The 25,556-nt window shown below is 39.8% G+C and overlaps 1 protein-coding gene across 1 annotated transcript in view; it reads right to left on the bottom strand.

Moving 5' to 3' along the window:
- Positions 1–24,747, bottom strand: part of STMN2 (stathmin 2) — a 62,136-nt gene extending 37,389 nt beyond the window's left edge. Inside the window, exon 1 of the mRNA XM_039521539.1 lies at positions 24,536–24,747. Coding sequence (XP_039377473.1) covers positions 24,536–24,554 — 19 coding nt within the window. The 5' untranslated portion in view covers positions 24,555–24,747. The remainder of the gene's footprint in view (positions 1–24,535) is intronic.
- Positions 24,748–25,556: the final 809 nt, after the last annotated feature.

Below are 25,556 nucleotides of genomic sequence, written 5' to 3'. Positions count from 1 at the left end.
TGAGTAAGAATATTGGAAACAAATGGTTATATATCAAATTAAAGCATAGCTAAGTTTAGTCTCTGTAGAAAGCATGCTAACAGGTTAACCTGCTGTTGAAAGAAGCCCATCTCATCCAAAGTTCTCTCCAGCATTTTCAACCAAGCCTAGCTGAGATCCCATGTTCATGAAGCAAATCCGCTGTCCTTTTACTTCCTAGGTGAGAGATGCCTGGGTGTCTGCTCTGCCCTCCAAACATAGCCAAAAAAGCCTTTGAAGGGCACCTCAAGATCAGGTTCTCCCCTCCCACTATTTTCTTTTCCAGTTAGTTTCTTTCTGAAGGTCTTGCAAGTCTTTATTTGCATTCAGTTCAGACTGGTGATAGAAGACCCATTGTGAATGAGACAACGCTCAATTTACATGTAAACAACTAGATGGATAGACATCTCTTTTCAGACAGAAAACCTGTTTTTCACCTTTGCTGGTGACCAGCCCCCGAGATACAGACTTTGAGAAAAAATATTTTCAGTATATATGCATGATTCCTTACACAACACCTGTACATACACTGGGCAATGATATTGATGACCAGTGACACACCAGCTTTTATTTGAGACATCACTTGCACTCCCTTGCCAGTTGGCATTAAGAGGTTCTTGGGGCACAACGGGTAGCAGAAATACGGCTACGTGGGCTCTCTGCATCTGCCTTGGTGGCTGAAAGATTTTGGCTTTGGGTTTTTTATGTGTAAATGTACAAATGTTTTTTGTAGATGATGCTGCAGAAGTGAGTTTTTAGGGATGAATTAAATTGAGGGCCCTGATCATGCAAACACCTGATTGCTGTCATCAGTAACCCCATTGATTTCAACTCATGGAAATAAAGTTAAGCATATGCATAAACATTTTCAGGATTGGGGCCTAGATGAACAAATACTTGTGGGGATGCAGCAGTGGAGACAGGGCTGGACAATGAATTGAAGCCCATAGATTGCATCCAGTGTATCCTCCTCTAACTGTAATGAGAATGGGCGCTGTTTGTAGTGTGTTCACTCTGGTGACAAGTATTGACAGAGGACTGAAGTAATATGTACTCTCTGCAGTCTTGTAACTATTAAAGCAAAACAAAACAAAATCAATTTGGCCAACTCCTGAAATCCCTACTCAGCTTTTACTCAGACTATGCTCACTCTCACTTCAGGGTTTGGCTTGTTGACTTTTATACTGGACTCTCTGTGAGTTCTATGTGTGGGGAAAATCAGTCGGAATGAGAATGAATTCATTTTCTACCAGCTTTGTTTAACTTGGGGATTAGACACTAAAATCTAATATCCAATGCCCAGGGCTCGGCAACAACCAGTACTCACTGTATGCCATACAACACTGCTCTGAAACCACTACTTTGTTCTCCAGAATCTCAGCTTTTTAAAAAACCTTTACAGCTTTTTTCATTTTAAAAAGAGTAAACTTCTACCTGTTATAGTTGAAAAGGAAAACCTCATAAATATGAACCAAGTGTAACTAAGGACTTGTCTATGCAGGGAAGTGATTGTGAAATAAGCTAGGCTGTGGATTTAAAGTGCAATGGCGATTCTGCACTAGTTCTCTGTGAGGACACTTATTCTGCACTTAATCCAAAATGGATTAAACTAAACCACACAAAGGCAGTCGTAGTGTTTACATGAGGAGCTAGTATAGAATAGCTATTCCATAATAATTAAAATTAATAATTACACACAAGTATTTTAAATCATACTTAATAATAATTCCACACTTAGCAGTTACAGGTTATGTAGATAAGCCCTGATGCAGAGAAGTGTGCTTGAGTCTGCAGCGAGCCTGGAACATTAGCTCTGACTGAGAAGTGTGACTTGCCCAATTAATTAACTCAGCTGCCCAGCCATGTAATTGAAATGTCAACAGTTAACTATTTCATTCCTCGTGCAAGAAATTAGAGGGAGGCTCACAGAGCTGCATGGTGTACTGTGAGTGACAGCTCACTTGGATGCCCCAAGTGGATGGCATTTGGGAAATACTACTAATTTTTCCCCCAATCAAGAAGAAGCCAAGCTAGAGAGCTTAGGAAAGGTCACAGGCTTACTGAAGTCCCAGTGAGGGGGAGCACACACTATTATGTCTGAGACATCTATAGTTACCAGCATCCAGTTTTGGTGACTCACATTGCAGACCTTATTTTGTGGGTGGAGCTTGGAAGAATGCCATCACCTTTCTCTCTCTGCAATCTTACCCTTGGTTGTGACTGAATGTGTAGCACAACTCAGGATGGGGTGTTGTGCACACAAAGGTCCCTTTAAGCCACTTTTGTACTACCACACTCCTGGGCTATCTGTGTACTGGACTGGTTTCTCCATTGTAAATTAGATCAACCTAAAGTCTGCTCTAAATTATGCTCACTGCCAGTGGCCTGAAGGTTCTGGTATGGTACACAGAGATTAGCAGTATGCAGGAAAGCACTGGCTATGCCCCCTTTTACTGCTAGGAATGTCCCCTCTTCTGGCTGGTGGGAGAGATGGCATAGGAGCCACACTGTGGCCAACTCTGTTGGATTTACAGTGCAGTGAGGCATTGTACAAAGTAGCTCAGTGCACGTGAGAATCTCTCCTTGTTTTCTGAATGAATTTTTGTAGAACACTGGAGAAGCATCTTTAATTGCATAATTTTATTGACACTCGGGCAGCGTCCTCAGTTGCTTTTGAAGAAACCAGAATGCTATCAACGGTGCAATTTATAAGCAGGCTCAGAAAGCAAGGCAATAAGATGCATTTTTTAAAGACTCCATCACACATTGGTGTATAGGTGTGCAAGGTAACTGATGACCTGCCAAAATTGGAAGATCAGAAACTCAGGTTGGAATGACAACAGTAGAGGATATTGATGCCATATCAAGGGAAATATTAGCTGAAATAAATGGTAAAAAGACAAATCTTCTGATTCATATCACCAGCATCTCAGAAAATAACATCCGTTATTGTGAGATAGCGTACGGGGCACACTGCAGGAATTAAAAGCAGCAGAGGTGGGACCAAGATATATCCACTCTGAAAGATGTGTTGGGAGCAGGTTTTACCACCCACCCATGCTTTTGAGTGCAATATTGTGCTCCTGTAGTCTTGTAACAATTAAAAAAAACCAAAACTATTTGACCGACTCCTGAAATCCCTACTCAGTTTTCACACAGACTGTACACAGACCCAACTCTCTCTCACTTCAAGATGTGGCTCACTGATTTTTATCTTGGACTCTCTGTGGGTCCTGTATTTGGGAAAATCGGTCATAATGCAAATGAATTCATTTTCTATCAGCTTTGTTTGACTTGGACGTTAGACACCAGAATTCCAATATCTAATGACTAGGGCTTGGAAGCAACTGGTATGCACCAGATACTATACAAGCACCTCTCTGAAACCACTACTTTGTTCTCCAGAATCTCAGCTTTCATTTAAAAAGAGTAAATTTCTAGCTGTTTATAGTTGGAAAGAAAACCTCAGAAATATGAACCACGTGTAATTAAGGGCTTGTCTACCCAGGGAAGCTATTGTTAAATAAAGAATGGGAAGGTTTTTGGATTGGACACCATGGATCAAGCCCTTACAAAGGACCCTGTATGAATTGCCAAATTCATTCGCGAACTTCAGGGTCTGATTATTGCATGACAAAATGATGATGACAACCACCTTTGGCTTTACTGTGTAATAAACCAAAAGAGGGAAAAATAAGAAAAGCAATCCAGAAAAACTGCTCATTGTGTTTAGAAAATATGTGAAGCATTACAATTCTGATTGTCTTTTTTTGGACAATAATTCTAATAAGAATGCGGAAATGCATAGCAGAGGTCCATACCAGTGAGAAAAAAGTAAATGGTACAAATCTAATCTGTTCTCATGGCAATTAAAGTTTTTGATTTAATATTTGTTTGCAATTTTGTAGCTCCTTTTGGAGGCTATGCTGAGATCATATGTTATAACATAACATAAGTTATGTAGGCATGAGCAGAAGTATTTGTGATATTTTCTGTCTCCAAAGTGAGTTCTTTTTTAAAACTCATTTTAATGGAATCAAGCATTAATGCCAAATGTTCTTCATAAGTTAACCTAGAATGGTAGTGTAATCAATGAGTATCATGGAATAGAATAATAGAGTTGGAAGGGACCTTTGGAGGTCATCTAGTCCAACCCCCTGCTCAAAGCAGAACCAATCCCCAGACAGATTTTTGCCCTAGATGGCCCCCTTAAGGATTAAACTCTCAACCCTGGGTTTAGCAGGTCAATGCTCAAACCACTGAACTATCTTTCCCCCCTAATATGTTCCCAAATCAGTGGAAACTATTACATTTAATGTTCAGGACCAGGTTTTAGCCCTCAGCCTCCACCTGTGCATGTGCAAAATGGCATCTGCACATAACTATGCCCTTTAACTGTAAGCCCAGTTTCTCCCCATGAATTGGGTATCTTTGCAGTATGCTCACAGCGTACAGCAGTTCCAAAGCCAGCATAGCATATGGACCCCAAAAACCTATTTGAAGCCCTGTACAAACAGATGTTAGATGTTACACTATTTAAAGGGTGCACACAAATGTCTTGTTGTTGTTTTTTTTTGCATCTGCAATATGTAGACACAAATATGTGCATAATTAATTTTGAGCATGTAGATATAAAGGGTGGCTAGAGACTTGAATGAAAATTTACCCATAATGTTCAAATTAATCGGTGATCATTTCAATGGGTATTCTCACCAAATTAATTACTTTATATGGCAATGGTATGATTTGTATTTAAGGTGCATAGTAGGATTCAAATATTCCTGTTCATTTTATTTTCTGATGCCACGAGGTTAATGCTCTGGAAGTCGTTAACTTACCATTTTACATTATTTTTATTTACATAATTCTGCTTGGTGAAGCTATGAAAAACCAATTTATAGAATCCTGATTGTTATGGTCACTTGCGACATGAGTTAATGGAGTTATTTTGTTGAGCTAATGTAACATATTTTTTAAATGATATTTTAATGGTGTTTTCTTGTCCCAGAAGAAAAAAAATCTTATAGTGGTTCACAGTGCATTTGAGAACAGAAATGCATATGCTGCCCAGGCTTTATATCAAAGCAGTTATAGAAAACCACTGGGAGTTGGGATGTTGCTAACTGTGGGCCTCTAGGAAAGTGAATGTTACTAATGCCATCCCGTAGAAGACTGAGGGGGATGTTCATTTTTAGGATATCCATCTCACTTCCAGGAGGTCACCCCCATCATCTTTAATGGACAAACATGGTGCAAGGTGGTTTTGTGTTTTAATTCTGCATCAGTGGTTCACAGCCCAGAAAATAGCCCCAAAAAACCCCTGCAACCCACTATACCACTCACTCCCTTATGTGACAAAGGATCATGGGATTTGGGTCATGGGATGATTTTTTTTCAGCTATTTGGTGAGTGACAGATCCAAAAGGGATTTGGGGGCGTGTGCTGCTGGGGTGAGGTAGGCTGGTGCTCTTGGGGTTTCTGGCCACCTGTAAAACGCACTGCCCTGAGGGTTGGTGCTGAATACTGTGCAGGGGGGAGGGGACAAAGGAGCTACTTTTGAGTAGGTGCTGGGCAGGAAGAGGTGGAGCGTGGGCAGAGGCTGCGGCAGGAGGAAAGAGTGAGCTTCCTTCCTCTACTGCCAACCTCCTCTCCAGGTCCTGGAGACCCAGAGATTTTACAGCTCTCAGCTGAGGGGCACAAAGCACTGAGTACCCCATTGCAACCCACTTTTGGGTCACACCCCGTTCAATCTGAATTGCAGTGTAGCTTGGAAATTAGCAGAGTATCTTCTGCTCACATTCTCAACTGCTACAGTCTCCTTCAGGCCAGCCCCTGTTTTTATGTGAGAAAGCCAGATACTTTTCTTCTTTTATGCTTTAGAAAATAAAAACAGAGCCCACAATTTAAAAGCTCTACTCAGTGTAGTTCTAATGCAATGACACTCATTCCTAGATTGCTTTTGCTGCCTGAGATTTTAGCTAAATTGGGCTTTTATTATATTATGGCACTCTGAGAAGAAACAGAGCCCTGTTACTGTGGCAGTCTTTGCGTCCGTTCTGCCATGACTGTATTTTTATATTGTTGTGCAAACCTGCAAGCGCTCAACTTGGAAAATAAGGATTGCAGGATCAGGTCTTAATAGATGGGTTGGATTTTTTTAATAGATGGATTTGCAGCCCTCCCAGAATATTATTGTTTTTAAGGTGTATCCTTCATATTGTTTAGTTAAATTGTTTTTGTACATTCAAATTCTTTCACCTGCACACATGGGTTAGAATCTGCCACCTCTGTGACAGGTGTTACTGCTGAAATAGTGTGCTTGCAAAGTTGTGGGTACAGAAATAGGAGCTGGTTGAAGTCCCAACAAAAATGAGACTCAGCATCTTATACAAATCGCACACAGCAGCCAAAATATTGGTCTCCCAAAAGCATAAGGTAATATGTGAACTACAGAATAACACTTGACACTGCAGTATTTGGTATACTAGTTCCCCATGTGTGATGTACCCTAAATGTGACTTGGTAAATAAAAGTCAAATCAAGAAATAATTAGCTCAGGCTTTAAAAGCTTGTTGAAACTATCGGTAATCTAATGCAATATGTACAGACGGCTTACTAGGAATTTGCTTAAAGCCAAACAGTTGACTCCAGCATTTCCAGTGTCAGAATGTATTTACTAATGTGGCTTTGAAGATAATCAGCATGCAACCAGAATCTTAATCTCTACACAGCATGTAAAGTATTTTAAAGTAATTTTAAAGTTCAAATGTGAAAGCAAATGGATTATCAACAAGTTGTCACAGCACACTTACCTCAACCCTGTTGTACCTAGGCACTGTACTATGTGTTATCCTGTGTCAAAGATCTCGAATTCTGGCCCAAGTTGCCTACGTAGTGTGGAATCTTCAGGACTGCCATAGCTGCACAGGCAAACTCTCATCCTGAGGTTTCTATCTTGTCCCTAGCAGTGGCTGTATAATGTCTATAAACCACCTAAGCTTCACTTGCTTCTCCATTGTGTTGCCTTTTGTGCAGTGATTTACATCTGTGCAAAATTAGGTCAAAAGGGGTGTAAAATGCTGCCACTGGTGAACAGAGTGGAGAATTCTGATGGGCTAGCATTTTGCAATCACTTTGCTCCAGTGTTAATGACAAAGCAAAGTGCAAGGCAATAAAGAGTCAGGCCCATGGAGTCCCTGTGCCAAAAATGTTTACAGTCTAAGCAGAAGAGGCAGACAAAGGGTGGGAGGGAAAACAGAGAGGCAGAGAGGTGAAGTGACTTGCCCGGATCACAAAGCACATGAGTGGCAAAACTGGATGTAGAACGCAGGTCTCCTGACTCCCAGTTCAATGACCACACTGCCTCGCTTATAATATAGTGGGATGTTATGCATTCTGGTTGGCCAAATACCGTTCAACATGATGCTCCTACAGATTAAAGTTAACTAAAGTATAATTGTTATTACCTATCTAATGAACCCCTTTTTGATTAAAATAATGTCTTCGCTGTGGGATAAATCATTGTTCTGAGGCCTGGATGATTGTATGCAATGTCTTAGCACAACAGGACTATGTTGATGGCATAGGGCATTGTGTAACATTTAACTCAGAATTTCTTTGCTTTTCTAGACTTATAGCTCAGTCTCAGCATCATGTATTTTGAAAAGGTAGTATTATGGTAATTTTATTTCTGATAATTACATTGTCTTCCATTGGGGATCACACTGATATCTTAATGTGGTCTGGACAGACTTTCTCTGACGATTCATCACTTGATCTTATGTGGACCATTGGCAAACTGATGTCATTTTATTTCATGTTGACAAAGCAATGCCGTGACTAGACTGTAGTGATGTAATCCTGACATACTGGTTGTCTTGCCATTATAATCTGGATTCCAAAGACTCACACTGTTGTTTGATTTCATCTTGGCATCATAGCATCTTTATTTTTTATTTCAATTGATATCTCTGTTTACATTCTCACCAAGACTTGCATTGACATTACTATCAAATCACTGAAATCACTCTGTGGCCTTTCTCAAGAGGGCATGAAATTAACTGTATTAACAAAATATTGTGAAATATGACCAGCTTTTTGTTCTGTGTTTGGACAGTGCCTAGCGCAATGAGCTCCTGGTCCATGAGGAGGGCTCCTAGGTGCTATTGCAGTACAAATAAATACTACTACTAAATAATAATAATAATAATAATAATACTGTTCTTGCTCAATTGTTTTTCTCAAACTGTAGGGCCACATCCTTAAGTGGTGTAAACTGGCATAGTTCAATCAAATTGTCATAACTCCATTGATGAAGCCAGGCCATTTTACGGCAGCTGAGGATCTGGGTGAGACACCAGATGTAAACAGTTGCTTTTAGTTGATCTGTAACTGGAACACAGGTATAGAAAATGAGTTTCTTATAACGAGAATGGATGTCATATGATGAATAGTTGTATCCAAATTTCTTATTAATACACATCATATTCCACTTTTAAGAATATATTTTAAAATATCTTAGACCGCTTTTTAGTACTTTTAAAATTGTGCTTTGAAGGCACCAATGCAAGAGTTCAACTTCATCATAACACCAGGCACTGAAAATGAGCTCCTAAATTAAATTACATGGTGTATTTCTCTGTTTGCTTTAGACAAATTTAGCCCTGAGTGCAATCAGCTAAATAGAAATTTCTATTAATATGTAGAATTAATGACATTATAAATTGCAATACAGGCAGGCTCTTGATTTTTATTTTTGCATAATTAGAGATGTTCAGTGCTTGCTGAACCATTACAATGAGGGCCAAACGTATTGCTATTACTCTCACATTCTAATTACCTTGAGAATCCATTTTAGAGATAACATATTGCTGTAAGAGCTGTGAAAGCAATGCCTCAGGTTAACCTAGATATGTCAGCTAAAGAAACTCCTATTTTAGGCTATCTAAAAGAAGGACTGTTATCACCAGGATCTTCTTATTTTCAGAAAATGATTTCTGTTATCTGACATAATTTTGATTAGTATAACTTTCAGTATTCTGCATGAAACATACTTAATCCAAAAGCCAAATATGTGTAACCGTTTCCTCTTTTGTACGCCACAATTAAGATTGTGTTTTGCCTCCACTGCTGACTAAATATCAGAATGCAATAGATAACACAGGCTGAGGTTTTAAAAATCCCATTTTGTATGGAAACTTGGATTCAGGATATTCTGTGGGATATTTTAAACAAAAGATTTCCCATCAGTTTGGAAAAAAAAAAAAAAGAGGTTAGTTTGGATGCTAGTGTACACTTCCAACTGTCATATGTAAGTGATGTACTTAAGTGATAAAAGATATGCATTATAGTATGTTAATTAATAATTGTATTTTAAATGTGTATGACACAACAAAACACTAAATGACACATTATAGCAGACTATGGCAGCTAGTGAAGGCCTCAGTTGAGTCTTTACTTAGATTTGGTCTACCCACAGTTTTTGTACTGATAGAACTATGTTGGTTAGGGGTGTGATTTTTATTATTATTACAACCTCTGGTATGGATGCAGTTATATTGGTATAAAGGAGCATTATTACAAGCATAGTTTATTCTCCTTCCTGTACAGGAATAGCTATACTGCTGTAAATACTTTTATACTGATGTTTCTGCATCCCCACTTGGTGGGGTGGGGTTACACTGCTTAACAGTAAGGCATAGTTAAAGCAGTACAACTTTTGGGGGTAGACAAGTTGAGGCCCTGATTCAGGAAAGCATCTTAACTAAGGAAAACACTTAAGCACATGCTTATATTTAACAATAAGGGAAACTACTTTTGGTGCAAAACTCTTGCTGATTTGAATAACTTTGAAAGCACAGCACAAAGTATGCAAAGATGTATATGTAGTCAAGTCCCACCACATATGTGCAGAGCAGATTCTGTACTCAGGGAAACACAGGTCCTTCTAAGCAAAACATGAGAATAACCAGACAGCAAAACCATCAAAATTGTAACTTTTGGTTCTTTTGAAGATTGAAAACTAAGCATCCACCTGGAACTTCAGTGTTAGTCGTTAGTTTAAGAACATGCATCTTCTCTATTCACTGTAAGGCATATTTGGAATATAGTAAGGCAGGCACACTTTCAAGACTGACTAGAGATGTCCAAACATCTGAGTGCCCTTGCTAATGAAGCCAGCTATATTGCTTGAAGAGCGGAGAGGAGAAGGAGGAGATAGAGGAAAATATTTACAAGGGTAGTAAAGAGAATAATTGTAACAGTCTTTGTAAGTATTGGCCCAGTAACATACTTAGTGGAAGTAAACTGGAAGTGTGTGAACACTCTAGTGGATCAGATGCCTTCAGGTTAGCTGGAAGAATCTGCTTGGGAAGAGTCACAAGTAAAACACAGGGCCTATTCCTCAGCTGAGGTAGCTCAATGGATCCTGCTATTGAACAAAAACATGAGATAGTACTGGAAGCAGGGCATGCAGATTTTAGAGCAAATGTGTGAACCAGAGCTTAGTATATTTGGAAATGTCTACAAGGACAAAACTTGAAAACAAATCCAAACGAAAATCTGTGTGACTTTATTTGCATGTTGAAGTTATTTTTCTTTGTTTAGTAAAGCTGGCAATTTCAGAGTACTGGGAGTAACGATAGTCACTGTCATGGATAGGTGCTTACCCCTGACATTTGATTGGTCTAACTTGCAGTAACCTTGACCCATGTCAGGTGACTGGACCAGAAAATAAAGGCTTGTCTCCTACTACCACTCCTGTGTGTCACACCTTTATTATGCTGTTTGAGAAGGAAACTAGATCTGGAGCAAATGGAGCCGCTGGAATCCTTCAGTATCAAACGGAATCTGGCATAGAAATGGGGATGGTTGTTTTAAGGATTTTCCTGGAAGTGAGTGATACCGATGAAAAGGGTTAAATCCGATGCATCTGTTACACTGGGGAGGATAGCAGTGTATATAAGGTGTAGTAATGCAATTCAGCTAAAGTATATGATGAGAGTGTCAGGAAAAGCAGCTTCCATCAGGATGTGGGCCACAGATAACAAGTCCACCTACCTGATGTGGCCCATGTGCTGCAGCATTCTACTATCACACATTCATCCTCATTCCTATTAAAGCAGGTCCGAATTTTGATAACTCCTAAAACTGAGTTGTTATATTTAATTGGCAATCAAGTTATTAAGGGATGAAATCCTGGCCCCACTGATGTCAATTGCAAAACTCCCATTGACTTTGAGTTCTGGATTTCACCCAATATTTAATCAATGGACTGGAAAGCATAGTAGGAGGCAATGTTAATAATGTAACATTTGTGACCTATTTCTAATGTTAATGTCATTCTGTGGCTTCCACTTCTTTCTGTAGGATTTAAAACCAAAATAATGCTTTATTAATAATAATTACTTGATTTATGTTTCAACTAGTGCATTCTCCCAGTTCTTTATAAATACATGAAAGTATTTTGATGCCACTGTTAAGAAACTAATTCAATAGTATATTGCTAGAATGTATCATTAATAAGAACCAGGATTAGAAACATTATTGAATTATTTAACCAGAAAATATGAAAAATGTGAGGGTAACAAGATTGATTTTCCCCTATGACAAGATTTTGTTTGAATCCTGAATAGCTGGGTGACCAGATGTCCCGTTTTTAAAAGGACAGTCCTGTTTTTTAGGACTTTTTCTTATGTATTAGAACCTATTACCTCCCACTCCCGTCCTGTTTTTTCATAGTTGCTATCTGGTTACCCTAACTGGTGGAGCAAACAAATTTATTTAATTGACTAGAAGACAAGTGACTGCTGGAGAGATACCTTCAACTGTAACATTACTGTAATAAAACTAGAATAAGGGCAACTGTCTTGAAGAAGCTTCCTGCATTACAAGTAGCTTTGGTCAGATTTGCATAATAGAACTGCAATGATTTTCTGCAGATCTAAAATCAATGCATAAATGTATGAGCTGTAACAATTCATGCATACTGTACTTTTTAAACTTGGTTTTAATTCTTAACCATGGCTTTCATGGTATCTTTCTGCCTTCCCTCACAGACTATATGTCATATCTATACATCATTTCCTGATCTTTAAGACTGCATTGAGAAATAGATTTCTGATTATTTAAAATTAGTGACCATCCCTAAGGCTCCAATCCTGGAAAAAACTTATGCATGAGTTCTGTCAAGTTCAGTGAGGCTACCCAGGTATGTAAAGGTACCCATATGAAAATGACTCTGCATGGATGGATCCCTGCACCCAGGCCCTTGGGCTCAGTTGACTTGAATGGGGCTCCACACTGGCACAGGGGTCTGCCTGTGTGGAGTTGCTGAGGGTGTTGTCCACAAAGGGACATAGGCATTGAAAGGCTGAATGTCAGACTGCCTACATTTTAGGAACCGAAGAAATCACAGGAATGCTGTGATCCACAAAGCTGAGGAGGAGGTGGTAGTAATGGTTCTGTCTGTATAGCTTTTATAGCCCTCACCGAAGACATGGAAGACCCAGATTCAAATTCTCCATCTCTGCCAAAGAGGAAGAAAGGATTTGAATACTCTCAGGTAAGTGCTCCAACTACTGAGTTATAGTGTATTCTCATGTTGGGGTCCCTCTGTCTCTTCTTGTGAAGCAGTTCCTGTGTAGCTAAATAAAGAAAGTGATTGGAACAAGACTCTGGGTCACTCATTTGCTTGGTGGGTGGCCTAACCACTAGACTACAGGGTCATAGAAGCATAGATTATTAGGGTTGGAAGGGACCTCAAGAGATCATCTAGTCCAAGCCCCTGCTCAAAGCAGGACCAATCCCCAAATGGCCCCCTCAAGGATTGAACTCAGAACCTTTGGTTTAGCAGGCCAATGCTCAAACAACTGAGCTATTGCTCCCCCCTTTTTTTTTGAATTTTTAAACATCTCAGCTTGCACATAGAATGTCAGGGTTGGCAGGGACCTGAGGAGGTCATCTCTTTCTCTGGCCCAATGATTATTTTAGTATCTAATAATTAATGTGGCCAAACCTCAGCTGGTATAACCCATTTAAGCCAATTTATACCATCTGAACATCTTGCCAAAGTATTTATTTCTTAATACATTTCAGATATTAAAACGTGTACCCGGTATAAATGTATCGCACTAAAACAATTTACATTTTTCAAAGACTAACACTATTTTTTTTCCTCTGCCACCACATCAGAAAATATGGAGTCTTGCAGGTTGCCCAACATTTTTCATTTTTAAAGCTGTTTTTCATTGCTTACAACATTGCCAAACTTCAACCATTTGGGCTGTAATTTTCTATGCCAGGTGTCTGCCTGGGGCTGAACTTTCTGGGAAAGTTTCAGCAAAAATAGTTCTGCCATTTCTGAGAATGGGAAACATATGTTGTTTTTCTAGGGAAACATATGTTGTTTTGCCCATTTTAAAATTCTTACAACCGTTTAGCTGAGAAGGTATAGCACCTCTATGCTTTGGAACCGGGGCTTGACAGTCCGCAGGGAGGTGGCTGTTGTGTGAAAAATGTGCCTTTGGCTTCTCCTGTGAAAATCCACGCAAATTTGGCCAAGTTATAAACCTTTGAAAAATCTCATCTCAGTCTCCACACATGCTGGGTAGAAATGTGTTCGCATTTGGCTAAATTCTCTGACAATTCCATGTACTGAGCATTCTCCATCCCAGGGCTGCAGGGACCAAGCAAGACTTTTCTGCACAGCTCCTCCCAGCTGCTGTTGGACTCTGTAGTGTCAAGCTCAGGAACTGAGTGCAGAGAGGCGATCTTGTGTTCTCATCTCCCCTTGCTGGCAACCAGCCAGCATGAAGGGGGTGGAAGCAGCCTTCCTAAAATGAAAATGGAACAATAGCTGGACCTAAGTGGCAGCAGACAGAGCAGATTTGGACAAGGAGCATCCTGGTGAGGAGAGCGAAGAAAGGAGATGGGGACTGGGAGCTAGTAATAGGGAGAATGACTGGGAACTGGTGAGGGAAAACGAGGGCAGTGGGAGTCAGCTGAGGAGTGTGGAAAGAGTGAGATGGGACGATGGCTGTGGCTGAGACACATTGGCTGGACAAGCAGATTGGGGCAAAGAGACTAGGATGGGAAGTCTGAGATACAGACTATGACTGGGGGCTGAGGTAAGAGAGGGACTGGGACTCAGATGGGGAGCTTTGTGGCGAAGTCTGGAACTGGTTGGGCAAAGAGACTGGGATGAAGAATCAGGAGAGGACTAGAATAGGGATAAATTGAAGAGGATGAAAAGAAGGGGTCATGCTTCGGGGTACAAGGACAGAAGCATCTGTGACCATGAATGCGCACTTCTTTCTAGAACCTGGATGGAGCTGTTTTTTCAGTGTTATTTTTTTTTAAAACCCTAGGTAATGACATCCGAAAACAACATTGAAAGTAGGTTTGATTTTTTTATTGTTGTTTTCTAATATACTACTATATTAAAACATTTTCTTGCAGACTTACTTTAACTGTTTTGTGCATTGTCTTGTGTTCAGTGGCTGGGCATTTTTTTTAGGTTGTTGTTCAAACATCACTCACATCTTGACAGTATATTCTTTGTGTAAGAGATGCCCAGGGCTTTGTTGTTTAAAATTCTGGTGCACCATTGACAAGATGTATAGGTAATACATTTGTACAGCACTCACAGTATCTTCACTGCATGTGACTCTCACTAGTATATTTACTATTCAGGCCTCCTGCCACTAGAGGGTAAAGCCATTTATGCTAGGAGTTTACTGCACATTAAAGTTCACCAAATAAGCTCCTGGCCTTCGTGAAATTTTACTAGTGAATAAACTGAATCCCACTTCATTAGGGAGTAGCTTGAATCCCTAATTACATTCAGATTTAAAATGAATATCTTACTATTAATGTTTTCCAAGAATTAATTATTAATATTGCATTTATTAATTTTTTAAATGTAGCATCTTGCTTTCCTGGCAAAAAGTCATTCTCCTTGGAAACATTTAGGTCTTCAATAAATGCAGAAGAATCACTTTATAAACCACAGTGACTGTGGGTTGTAATTACCTACATATACCTAGAGACTATGATACTGCAAACTATCAGACTGCAATCTTGACAGCAAATAAAAAAATATCTAAAGGTATCTATTAAATTAGAAATGCAATCTTTTGTGTTGCACCTTTTCAATGTAATCTTTGGAGTGTCACGTGCAGACTGCGTAGTGTCTTATTCCAATGTGAGTACCTAGAGAGAAACTGTTTTTCCAGTGACTATGAAAATGCTGAATGGTGTCAATTCATCTTTCTGCTCATATGAAAGATTTGAGGAAAACAAATACACACAAAATAGCTGCTTGTGATCTTTAATGAGGACTAATAAAAATGGGTTGCAAATGTCACTGCCACAAAATCTCTTTGAGAATTAATAGGGAACGGGTGGCCAAACTTACTGGCCCTCCGAGCCGCATCTCTCGGTCTTCAGAAGTTTGAGAGCCGATGCACACGTGCCAGGAGCCACAGGTCGGGGCTTCAGCCCCACTGCGGCTGAAGCCCTGAGCCCCAGCAGGTGCGTCCCGCAGGGCTGAAGCCCTTATACCCCCCTCTCCAATGGACAGAGGCTCCTACCCCACCACCCCACTGCAAGGCAGAGGTCCTGAGCTCCACCCTCCCCAGTCTGGTAGGCGGAGAAGGGGAGGGGCGGAGAAGGGGGATTGTGAGCTGCACTTTAATGGTAAAAGAGCCACATGTGGCTCGTGAGCCAGAGTTTGGCCACCCCTATAATAGGATCAGATTCATGTATTACATTTTAATTTTAAATATTTCCTTGGGGGATACACAGATTTCGTGCTTTCATGCATGCATGTTGGGTACTGCAATGCCAAGTCCTTATCAGGCAGAGTGTCATTTACTGGAGCTCTGACCTGGCTGGGGTCTGTCGGTGTTTCTGTAATTTAAATGTAAGTAATAACTCCCAATAATAACATTAGATCCTTATGGGAGTTTTGTTAGAGTAAGAACTGCAGGAATGGGTCCGGTGTACATAGGAAGAGGAATAGAATAAGTGTACATTGAGAAATCTTAGGCCAAAAGGACATTTTATTTTTTAAAGAAATTTAGAAAGGGTGGAAAATCGAGTTGAGGTGAAAAACGATAGCCATGGGGTCACCGCTGGAAATGTATATAGAAGTACTAAATTTATATATTAACACGAACGAGTCTTTTAGTATATACATAGAGAGAGGTATAATTTTTCAAGTACAAGCTATCCTAAAGATTTTAAAGACCCCTTAGGAAATATAACACTAATATAGCTTCAGGAAGGAAGTTGCCATATTCCTTGATCTGATCACTGGGGTTATTTTTGTTTTGTTTTTTAAACTTGTATAACATCAGAGGATCTCAAAGCTCTTCCATGCCTTACGAAATTGAATTTCACATCACATCTCAGAGGTAAATGAATAGCGCTATCCCCATCTTTTTGATGAGGAAATGGAGACACAAAGCAATTAAGCAACTTGCCCAAATTAAACAAGATGTCTGTGGCAGAACTGAGAACTAAACCCAGGCCCTGTGACTCACAGTTATGTGGCTTAACCACAAGGCCACCCTTTCTCTACAAAGTAAGTTTATTGTAATTACAGATTCTTCACATTCGAATAATTATTTATTATATATATATACATGCCAGAGATTAGAGTGATAACAATGAAAAAAATTGTTCATTAAAGCCTAATACTTGATGTTAATTCTATGTACCAGTTTAATTGCACAGGCCTGTAAGGGTAGCTTAAATTTACTTTCACTCATTAATTAATATTATTATCAGATTGCAGACAGGAAAGGGAAAGCATACAGATATGCATGCTGGATACTGCTCAGACACACAACATTTTGAAGTACATTCTGTTTCAACAGATCACCATTTTCTAAGATGGGTTCCTATAGTTAGGCTCCTAGATCCATATACAGGCATCTAAATAAAATTGTCCTGAGATTCAAAGATGCTGAGTAATTATAACTCCCATTAACTCCAGGGTGAGTTGTGGGTGCTCAGTATCTCTTAAAATCAGGCCACTATTTTGTAGGTTCTTAAATATGGATTTGGGGACATGACAGTAGACACGGAAATGTGAAAATGTTGGCACCTGTCTATCGAGAGGGATACTTGCTCTAGGATTAGCATTGCTTATAAATCAAAGAAAGAACAACAGCTTAGGCAGTATCAAAGGAATACGGAGCCTTAGGGCTCAGTCCTACCCTCAGATATGTGTGTATGAATTGCAGCAGATCCTGTGAAAGCAACTACCTGGTGTCAGTGGCCCCATGCACCTGAGGGCAAGACTCAATCCTGCTCATGCTGAGTTCAGTAGCAGAGCACCAACTGACTCCCATGGGTGCAGGGTCTGGTCCTTAGTTTGGAGAGTCCACATCCCCCAGGCTGAATCCTCAGCCATCCATTTCATTCATACAGTAGTAGAATACATGTTCTTTATATTAGAATCATAGGACTGGAAGGGACCTTGAAAGGTCATCTAATCCAGTTCACTGCACTCATGGCAGGACTAAGTATTATCTATACAATCCCTGACAGGTGTTTGTCTAACTTGCTCTTAAAAATCTCCAATGATGGAGATTCCACAACTCCCTAGGCAATGTGTTCCAGGGCTTAACTACCCCGATAGGAAGTTTTTCCTAATGTCCAACCTAAACCTCCCTTGCTGCAATTTAAGCCCACTTCTTCTTGTCCTGTCCTCAGAAATTAACAAGAATAATTTTTCATCCTCCTCCTTGTAACATTTTATGTACTTGAAAACTGGTATCATGTCCCCCCTCAGTCTTCTCTTCTACAGACTAAATAAACCCAATATTTTCAATCTTTCTTCATAGATCATATTTTCCAGACCTTTAATCATTTTTGTTGCTCTTCTCTGGATTTTCTCCAATTTGTCCATATCTTTCCTGAAATGTGGCACCCAGAACTGGACACAATACTGCAGCTGAGATCTTATCATCACAGAGTAGAGAGGAAGAATTACTTCTCGTGTCTTGCTTATAACACTCCCACTAATCCATCCCAGAATGATGTTTGCTCTTTTTGCTACAGTGTTACACTATTGAGTCATATTTAACTTGTGATCCATTATAAACCCCAGATTCCTTTCTGCAGTACTCCTTCCTAGGCAATCATTTCGCATATTGTATGTGTGCAATTCATTGTTCCTTTCTAAGTGGAGTACTTTACATTTGTCGGTATTGAATTTCATCCTGTTTATTTCAGACCATTTCTCCAGTTTGTCCAGGTAATTTTGAATTGTAATCCTATCCTCCAAAGCACTTGCAACATCTCCCAATTTGGTATCATCTGCAAACTTTATACATTATCTAAATAATGTATTAAGGTATTGAACAGAACCAGACTCAGGACCAATCCGTACAGCACTCTACTTGATATGCTTGACTGTGAACCACTGATGATTACTCTTTGGGAATGGTTTTCCAACCAGTTATGCACTCACTTTATAGTAGCTCCATCTAGGTTGTATTTCCCTAGCTTGTTTATGAGAAGGTCATGAGAGACAGTATCAAAAGCCTTACTAAAATCAAGACATACCACATCTACCACTTCCCCTGTGTCCACAAGGCTTGTTACCCTCTCAAAGAAAGCTATTAAGTTGGTTTGACATGATTTATTCTTGACAAATCCATGTTGACTGTTACTTATCACCTTAGTATCTTCCAGGTGTTTGGAAATTGATTGGTTGATTATTTGCTCCACTATTTTTCTGGGTATTGAAGTTAAGCTGACTGGCCTATAATTCCCAGAGTTGTCCTTATTCCCCTTTTTATAGATTGCCACTATAATTGCCCTCTTCAAGTCCTCTGGAATCTCTCCCACCTTTCATGAGTTTTTGAAGATACTCGCTAAGGGGTGAGATAGCTCCTCAGTCAGTCTTTTACATATATAACATTGGATAATAGCAGGAGAACAGTTTTTCTTTTTAGTATTATTTGTATGAGCAGTTGGCTTTAGTTTTTATGGAGACAGATATCACAGAAATAGCCAGTAACACTGACTGATGATGTGATGTTTGCTCTTTCAGGAAGCATTGCTTTTGGAGGCAGAGCTTCTGGGAATGTCAGTATTCAAAATACTGAAGACTGATAATTTAGGTAAGGAGGCAAAATGCTCATAATTCAAGGGGCTTTGGGGGGTACCTCTGTGTGAAAAGATAATCCTATCTGGGCTCTTTGATTCAAGAGGTTAATTGCCTAGTGGTCAGATCTCAGTTCTCCTGGGTTCTAACTGTGGATCTACCACTAATGTGCTGTTTGGTCTTTGGCAGGTCACTTAGGAAAAATATTTTCTAGTGTGTTTACTAAATTTGGATTACTCAATTTCTGGGTGTCAATTTTAAGGCACCTAGAGGCTGATTACTATAGGAAAATAATTATATTCTAGCAGCTTCGCACTATAGCTATCGATGCAGTCATTATTTAATAATAAAGAATATCTATGTAAAACAAAATCTAGTGAAATGTACCATTAAATTGCAAACACAAGGAAGTGAGCAAAAAATGAAATCCTAAATTAGTTGTTGATGGAAAAAGATGCTAATTGCCATAATTGATACAAGTGAATTATATATAAATGAATGAAAAGCCTTTGGTATGAATGAATATATAAATGAATGAAAAGCTGGGGAATGGATGGACATCTTAGAAGTTTTCACTCTTTTGTATTTTGTGTTTATTTGCTCAGAAAATTATGTGATGTCATGCATAAGATGATATAATATATGAGGTCACACTCATGCCAGGAAGCATCAGGTGGCAGGTGAAGAAGTGCTGTCAGGTAGTATGAAACCCAGTAATTTCTTGACTATATGAGCTGTTGTTTTTTTTAATTGGCAACTGAATTTTCATGAACAGTAAGACTCTCCTTCTTTTTAAAAACAGGAAGTGAATATAAATAATATGAAGACTTCATTTCTCTAATGACTAGTGTTTGGCAGCAGATTTTTGGTGACCAAAAAATCTCCACTAATTTGATTCTGATAATAATAAAACCTGAAAGTATTACTAATGCTGGACTTCAACAAAAGTTTAGAATCATATGATCTGTTCCTGCCCAATTCAGGCAAAACTCTTATTAACTTCACTGTACCCTAGGCTCTCTTATTTTTATTACCATTTAAAGGTAATTTCCCATTGACTTGGTCTGATACTTTGAATATTAAATTTTAATTTTCTGACATTAAAGGTTATTAAAAAGTTGGATTCACTTTTATAAGAAGGAAAAACCTGAAGGTTTAGTAGGTTTGTACAATCTGAAGATGCATAATAATGGACAGGAACATATTTTTGGCTCTAGTCCAGCATGGTACTTAAACACATATTTAAGTTTAAACACATAAATAGTTCCATTGACATCAATAGGACTACTCATGCTTAGAGTTAAGCACCCACTTAAGTGATTTGCTGGCTGAGGGCCACAGTGCTCAACACTTTGTAGGATCAAACCCTTAGTTATTAAAATGTTATAAACAGTTACATTAAATAACAATATGCAGATTAATAGCTTCACATCTATATTTATTTACTGGGTATAACAATAATGCTATATGCTGGTATTTGGGGAACACGTATTTAACAGTTATTATATATTCTTCAGGATGTCTATCCAACTCTGAGTCCATAGCTAATTAGAGGTTTTTTTAATAGAAGAAAAACTCTGAACCACTTTTATAGCATTTTAATCAATAGTACTGAAATATACAAATTAGCTAAAGTATGATTGGTTGAGCGTCATAATCCTGCCCACCCTTCCTGTCACCCTTCATTACAATTTTGAAATCAAACTGAACAATACTTTAAAGTATTATTTACAATTTGTCAGTGTATTTCTCTTAGACAGAATCTTATTAAAATTAAGCAGATAGGAGGACCAGGATAGAAGGATAGTTTTGTGTAAGATTTTTGTTTGAACATGTTTTCATGTTAAAATAGCCTTTAAATGTACAAGACATAACATAGGGAAACTAGATTAAGCTTTTCAGACTCATTTCTCAGTTCTAATGACATTACACACCACCTGAGCTTCAACCTCCCATTACCAGGATGCCAGAAGAACTGTGGGATATGGATAGCCCATTATTTCTCTGGTGTCTCCTCCACTCTGGTCATTCAGATGTATATAATGAATTGTGGGTATACGAATAAACACATCGAATATATTCAGATTTTATTTGGAACAAAATGTCAAAAGTTATGTATCATTTAGAGTAAAGGGAGGCATGGATCAGCGTTCACATTGCACTGCCCATCAGTACCCGGCTCAAGCCAGGGAAGATAGTGATCCAACCAGCGGACCAAATACGGAGATGAATCCTGGTCACGTGCCACCTGAGGCACATACTGTACAGACACTCAGAAGATTTAGGGTAAAATTAAAAGAAATGGCAATTCTATGTGCAGTCAGGTTATATGAAATCTAGTGAATAACGCACACACATACAGAACAAAAACAACTGAAACCTAATTGGCCAATAATAAAAGCATATTGAGGCCTTGGTTTTTCATTCTGATGAAATTCCTGTTGAAGTCTAAAGGAAATTTTCCTTGAGTAAGGAGTTCAGAGTTAGGCCCTGTGTTACTTTAGCATTGCAGAATATTAAGCAAATGCCTATCTGTAAGAGCACGTTTAGTTCCATTGAAGTCAATAGGACTATTCACATGCTTAAAATTAGGCATGTGATTAAGTACCTTGCTGGACTGGGGCCATAAGCATTATGGGGAGCCTGATCCTGCACAACTGAAGTTGATGAGAGTTTTGCTATTGACTCCGGTGCTGACATGATCTAGCCCTTTAGTGCTGTGTAATAATACAGTGTACAGTAGGAAATTAATTAAACCACTGTGATTCCCCTCAATGGACAAGTGAGTAAAAGCTTCATGTGCTGGTCCAGAAGCAATGTGGCTTATTTAACAGCAACTGGAGAGTTGCAAGATTGTAAATAACCCTTTTTTTCTGGTAAAACTAAAGCTTATTTTCTGAAGAAAACACATTCCTTTTTCATTACTTTTCTGTAGAGTCAAGCCCTTGGAATAGACAAAAAGGTCCTGTTATATTTTAGGACTTGAAGTGCTTACTAAAGTCAAATCTCTGTAAAAGTAAAGACTAGAGAAGTAGACAATGGAGCCATTACTCCTTTGGGGAGTTTATAGAAAGAAACTATTTAATCCTTAATCAAATAGTTAAAAAAACAACTCTTCAATGCAATTAATATTTTAAATAAGTTTTAAAAAATATGTAGCTGTATATCTTTGGGAGAGCAAAGAGGCTTGCTAATCAGGACCTAATTAATAGGCAGGCTAGGAAGATTTAGTCAGTCAGTCTCTGGGTAAATCTAATGATTTCAACCACCTCCCAGCTGCAGAAACCTTTATATTTGAAGAAAGCCCAGATCATTAATCAAAGACTGAAGAGCCCTTTCTTCTATGGCGACAGAATTCCTAACAGGGGCCTTCTGCAGTGATCAGTCTCCAACTGACTACAAATTATCAATACTGATTACCAGCTTGCTGCAATGGGGAGGGGATGGCTTGCTCAGCACTGCAGGGCTGGCCAGACTCCCACAGCTCCTGTCTCAGTCTGTTTGCATCTACAGCTGTCCCATGCCTTTTCCCTACAGGTGACAATGCCAGGTTAGAATGGTTTCCACCCCCAGGGATTATTTCTCAGATCAAAGAAAAAGAATCCCAGTGTTGTTTTAAAATGTAGAACTAATGTCTGGAGGATTCATGTTAACTTTGGACAAATGATCAAGAATGAAACAGGATTATTATTGCCACAGTGATTCAGTAGTGAGTACATGGGCTTGGTTTTTTTTTTTCTGAGGGCCAGTTAAAGGTGTTTAAACCTTGCTTTCCTTATTCTGGGTGGCGGTTGTGAACATGGGGTAGAGGGTGTTTGATAGGGAAGTATTTTGAAACTCTTTGATTTCTAAGGTATCATCCACATTTTCCCCCTTTCCAAAGGAAGCAGAAAGGAATTTGATGATCTGGAGATCCTTTAAAAGACTGGTCTGCTGGCTAATGCATTTCGCTCCTTTCCACACCCTCCACTGCAACCTCTATTTCCACCCATTTGCACCACAAAGCAGTTAACCGCAGTCAGTGAAACAAAAGGAGTCGGGGGAGGATGTCTTGCGTGTGCCTCTTAATTTTAACCCTAGACAGGGGCGATTCCCCAGAAGGTTAAATAAAACCGCCACCATGGCTCCGAGCCTCGGCAATCATTGGACATCTCGCCTTTTTTGCTTCTCAGATACCAAAGGGAATGAGAGATTAGGCAAAGCCACGCACATTAACTACACCCAGACCCAGAATGAGTGAGTGGGGATGGATGGGGCGGGGCTGCTGAGTCCACACATACAGTTTGCGTTCGCTCCAGTGGGACAAAGTAAAAAAGACAAGCCTGTCACTCCCGACAAAACAGGACGTGGGGTGGGGAGAGAAGCTGCTGCGTTATCTAGAAAAAATATCCTGGTAGGAGGATACCTTTATTAGCCAATGACCTACTTTTATGTGTGCAGTCAGACTGCAGGGGTACAAGAGTCCAGGCTGCAGGGCAAGAACGAGGTGGCTCTTTCAAAAGCCGTTTGGGTTTGTTCTCCTGGTGCTGTGCACACAGCCTTTGCGTTGCTAGCCCTCCCTCCTCCCCACTGCTTAATGTCTAAGGGGACCGGGGAGGTTACTGGGCGCGGGCTCCCTGGGCGTGCCTGGGAGGAGACAGCTGCAGCAGCCGTATGGGTGGGGTCTGTCTGCCTGCATTGTGCTGGGCTGCTGGAGCCTGTGGCGCTAAGCGCTGCAGGTGCCCTCTCCCCAGGAACAGCGGTGCACAGCGTTACACAAAGAAACCCAATGTCACCCCCAGCCCCACCCCACCCCCTCCCTCCTTAAAACAAAGGGCGGACCTGTTCTCTGCAAGGCGATCGGGTTATGTATCGAATTAGCGAAAGAGAAAAGTCTCTCTCTAAAGCCCGTCGCTGGGGGAGATGAAGGTGTCTTTCCTTTTCAGCCACGAAACTGATCAGTTTCACTGTGCAAGTGTTTTGCTTTCAACACATCATCTCCAAGAAATAGCTGAAATGAAGAGCGAGCAATATCTTGAGACCTGGCGATAAGGGGCTTTATAAAACCACACACATACCACATTTCAGAATAGATAAGGGCACTTTTTTTTGGTGCCACTCACAAAAAACTCTCTTTAAAACCAAATAAATCTCCTTGAAATGAGTGTGCAACTTATTTGCCTCAATCACCCAAGAGCAATCTGCCATCAGATCTCAGGCTAAGACTTCCAAAGAGCCCCGGGCTCCCAACCCTCCTCCCTGCTTTTTTATTTAAAAAAAAATTAAACAAAAATATTTAACATTGTCTCGGCTTTTTCTAAACATTAAGGCCTCTTAAGGGAGTACCCAGGACAGCCGGTGGTCCTAGGATATAGTGGCTGTTGCATTGGCTGAAGAAAAAGAGATGCGATTTCTTACCCATTGCTGTTTTAGCCATGGTGGGATGGATGTGCAGATTCTCAGAGGCTGTGAAGGCAAAGGGGTCCAGCTACAGCAGTGGAGAGGGAGAGAGAAGACTGAATAAGGCACTGAGTCAGCAGCGTGGGGCTGTGCAAGAGAAGGAGCAAGAGGCAGGAGCCCATGAATAATTATCACTCCTCTACCCAAGCAGATTGGCTCTAGAGGTCCCCTGACATGACTCCTGCGGAGCTAGAATCCCCAAGCATTAAATATTGATCCACCAATGGTGCTGGAGTACAAAGTGCTAGAATGGAGTTTGAAATGGAAATCCGTCCTTGAGTGTCTCTCCCCCCCTCTTTTTAGTTTTAATAGTACAGTCCATGTCAAATGTTTTATGTCTTACATGAAAAGCCTATTGGGGTTGAAAGCTCTCCTGTTGCTACCTGGAAAATATGCACACATGCATTTTTAACACAATTTAACACCGATATGACAAAGGGGGAAATAATTCAGGGGTTTTCTGAGCCGTTTCAGCAATAACAGTAGTTTACAGTATTTTACCTCTGTACATTGCATTACTGTATATTGGCTGTTGCAACACACACACGCTTATACTGCAAGTTCTTGCTTTTCAGTATTTCTTTTATGTTTCCCAGACTCGTCCATCAATTATGCATTCAGTGGTAAAACCTACAGGATGGCAGGGATACTAATTAATGTTTGCAAAGTGCTCTAGAAAATGCAAAGCTGTCTCCATATTATTTCATTATCGCACTAGCCACCTCTTTGGTGTACCATCAAAACAACAATGGAAATCTCCTTGGTAAAAGAATGTGGAATATGAGTGAATGCTCAAAAACATCACCTGAAAGAGGATTGCCCGGGGCTTGAGAAATTATAAGGTATTTATCAGTTTTGGAGCATGATGAAGAAAAACCTGTTTTGTGGGCAAGGGAGAGGGAGAAAAATAAGTAATCGAGGGGGGGAAACGTTTTCCTTCATTGTATTCAGGGGAAAGCCAGTGATGTGTCTGGAAACA

Source organism: Mauremys reevesii, linkage group 2 (genome assembly GCF_016161935.1).
Source record: "Mauremys reevesii isolate NIE-2019 linkage group 2, ASM1616193v1, whole genome shotgun sequence".
NCBI lineage: Eukaryota > Metazoa > Chordata > Testudines > Geoemydidae > Mauremys > Mauremys reevesii.
This window is presented reverse-complemented; position numbering and strand designations above follow the sequence as displayed.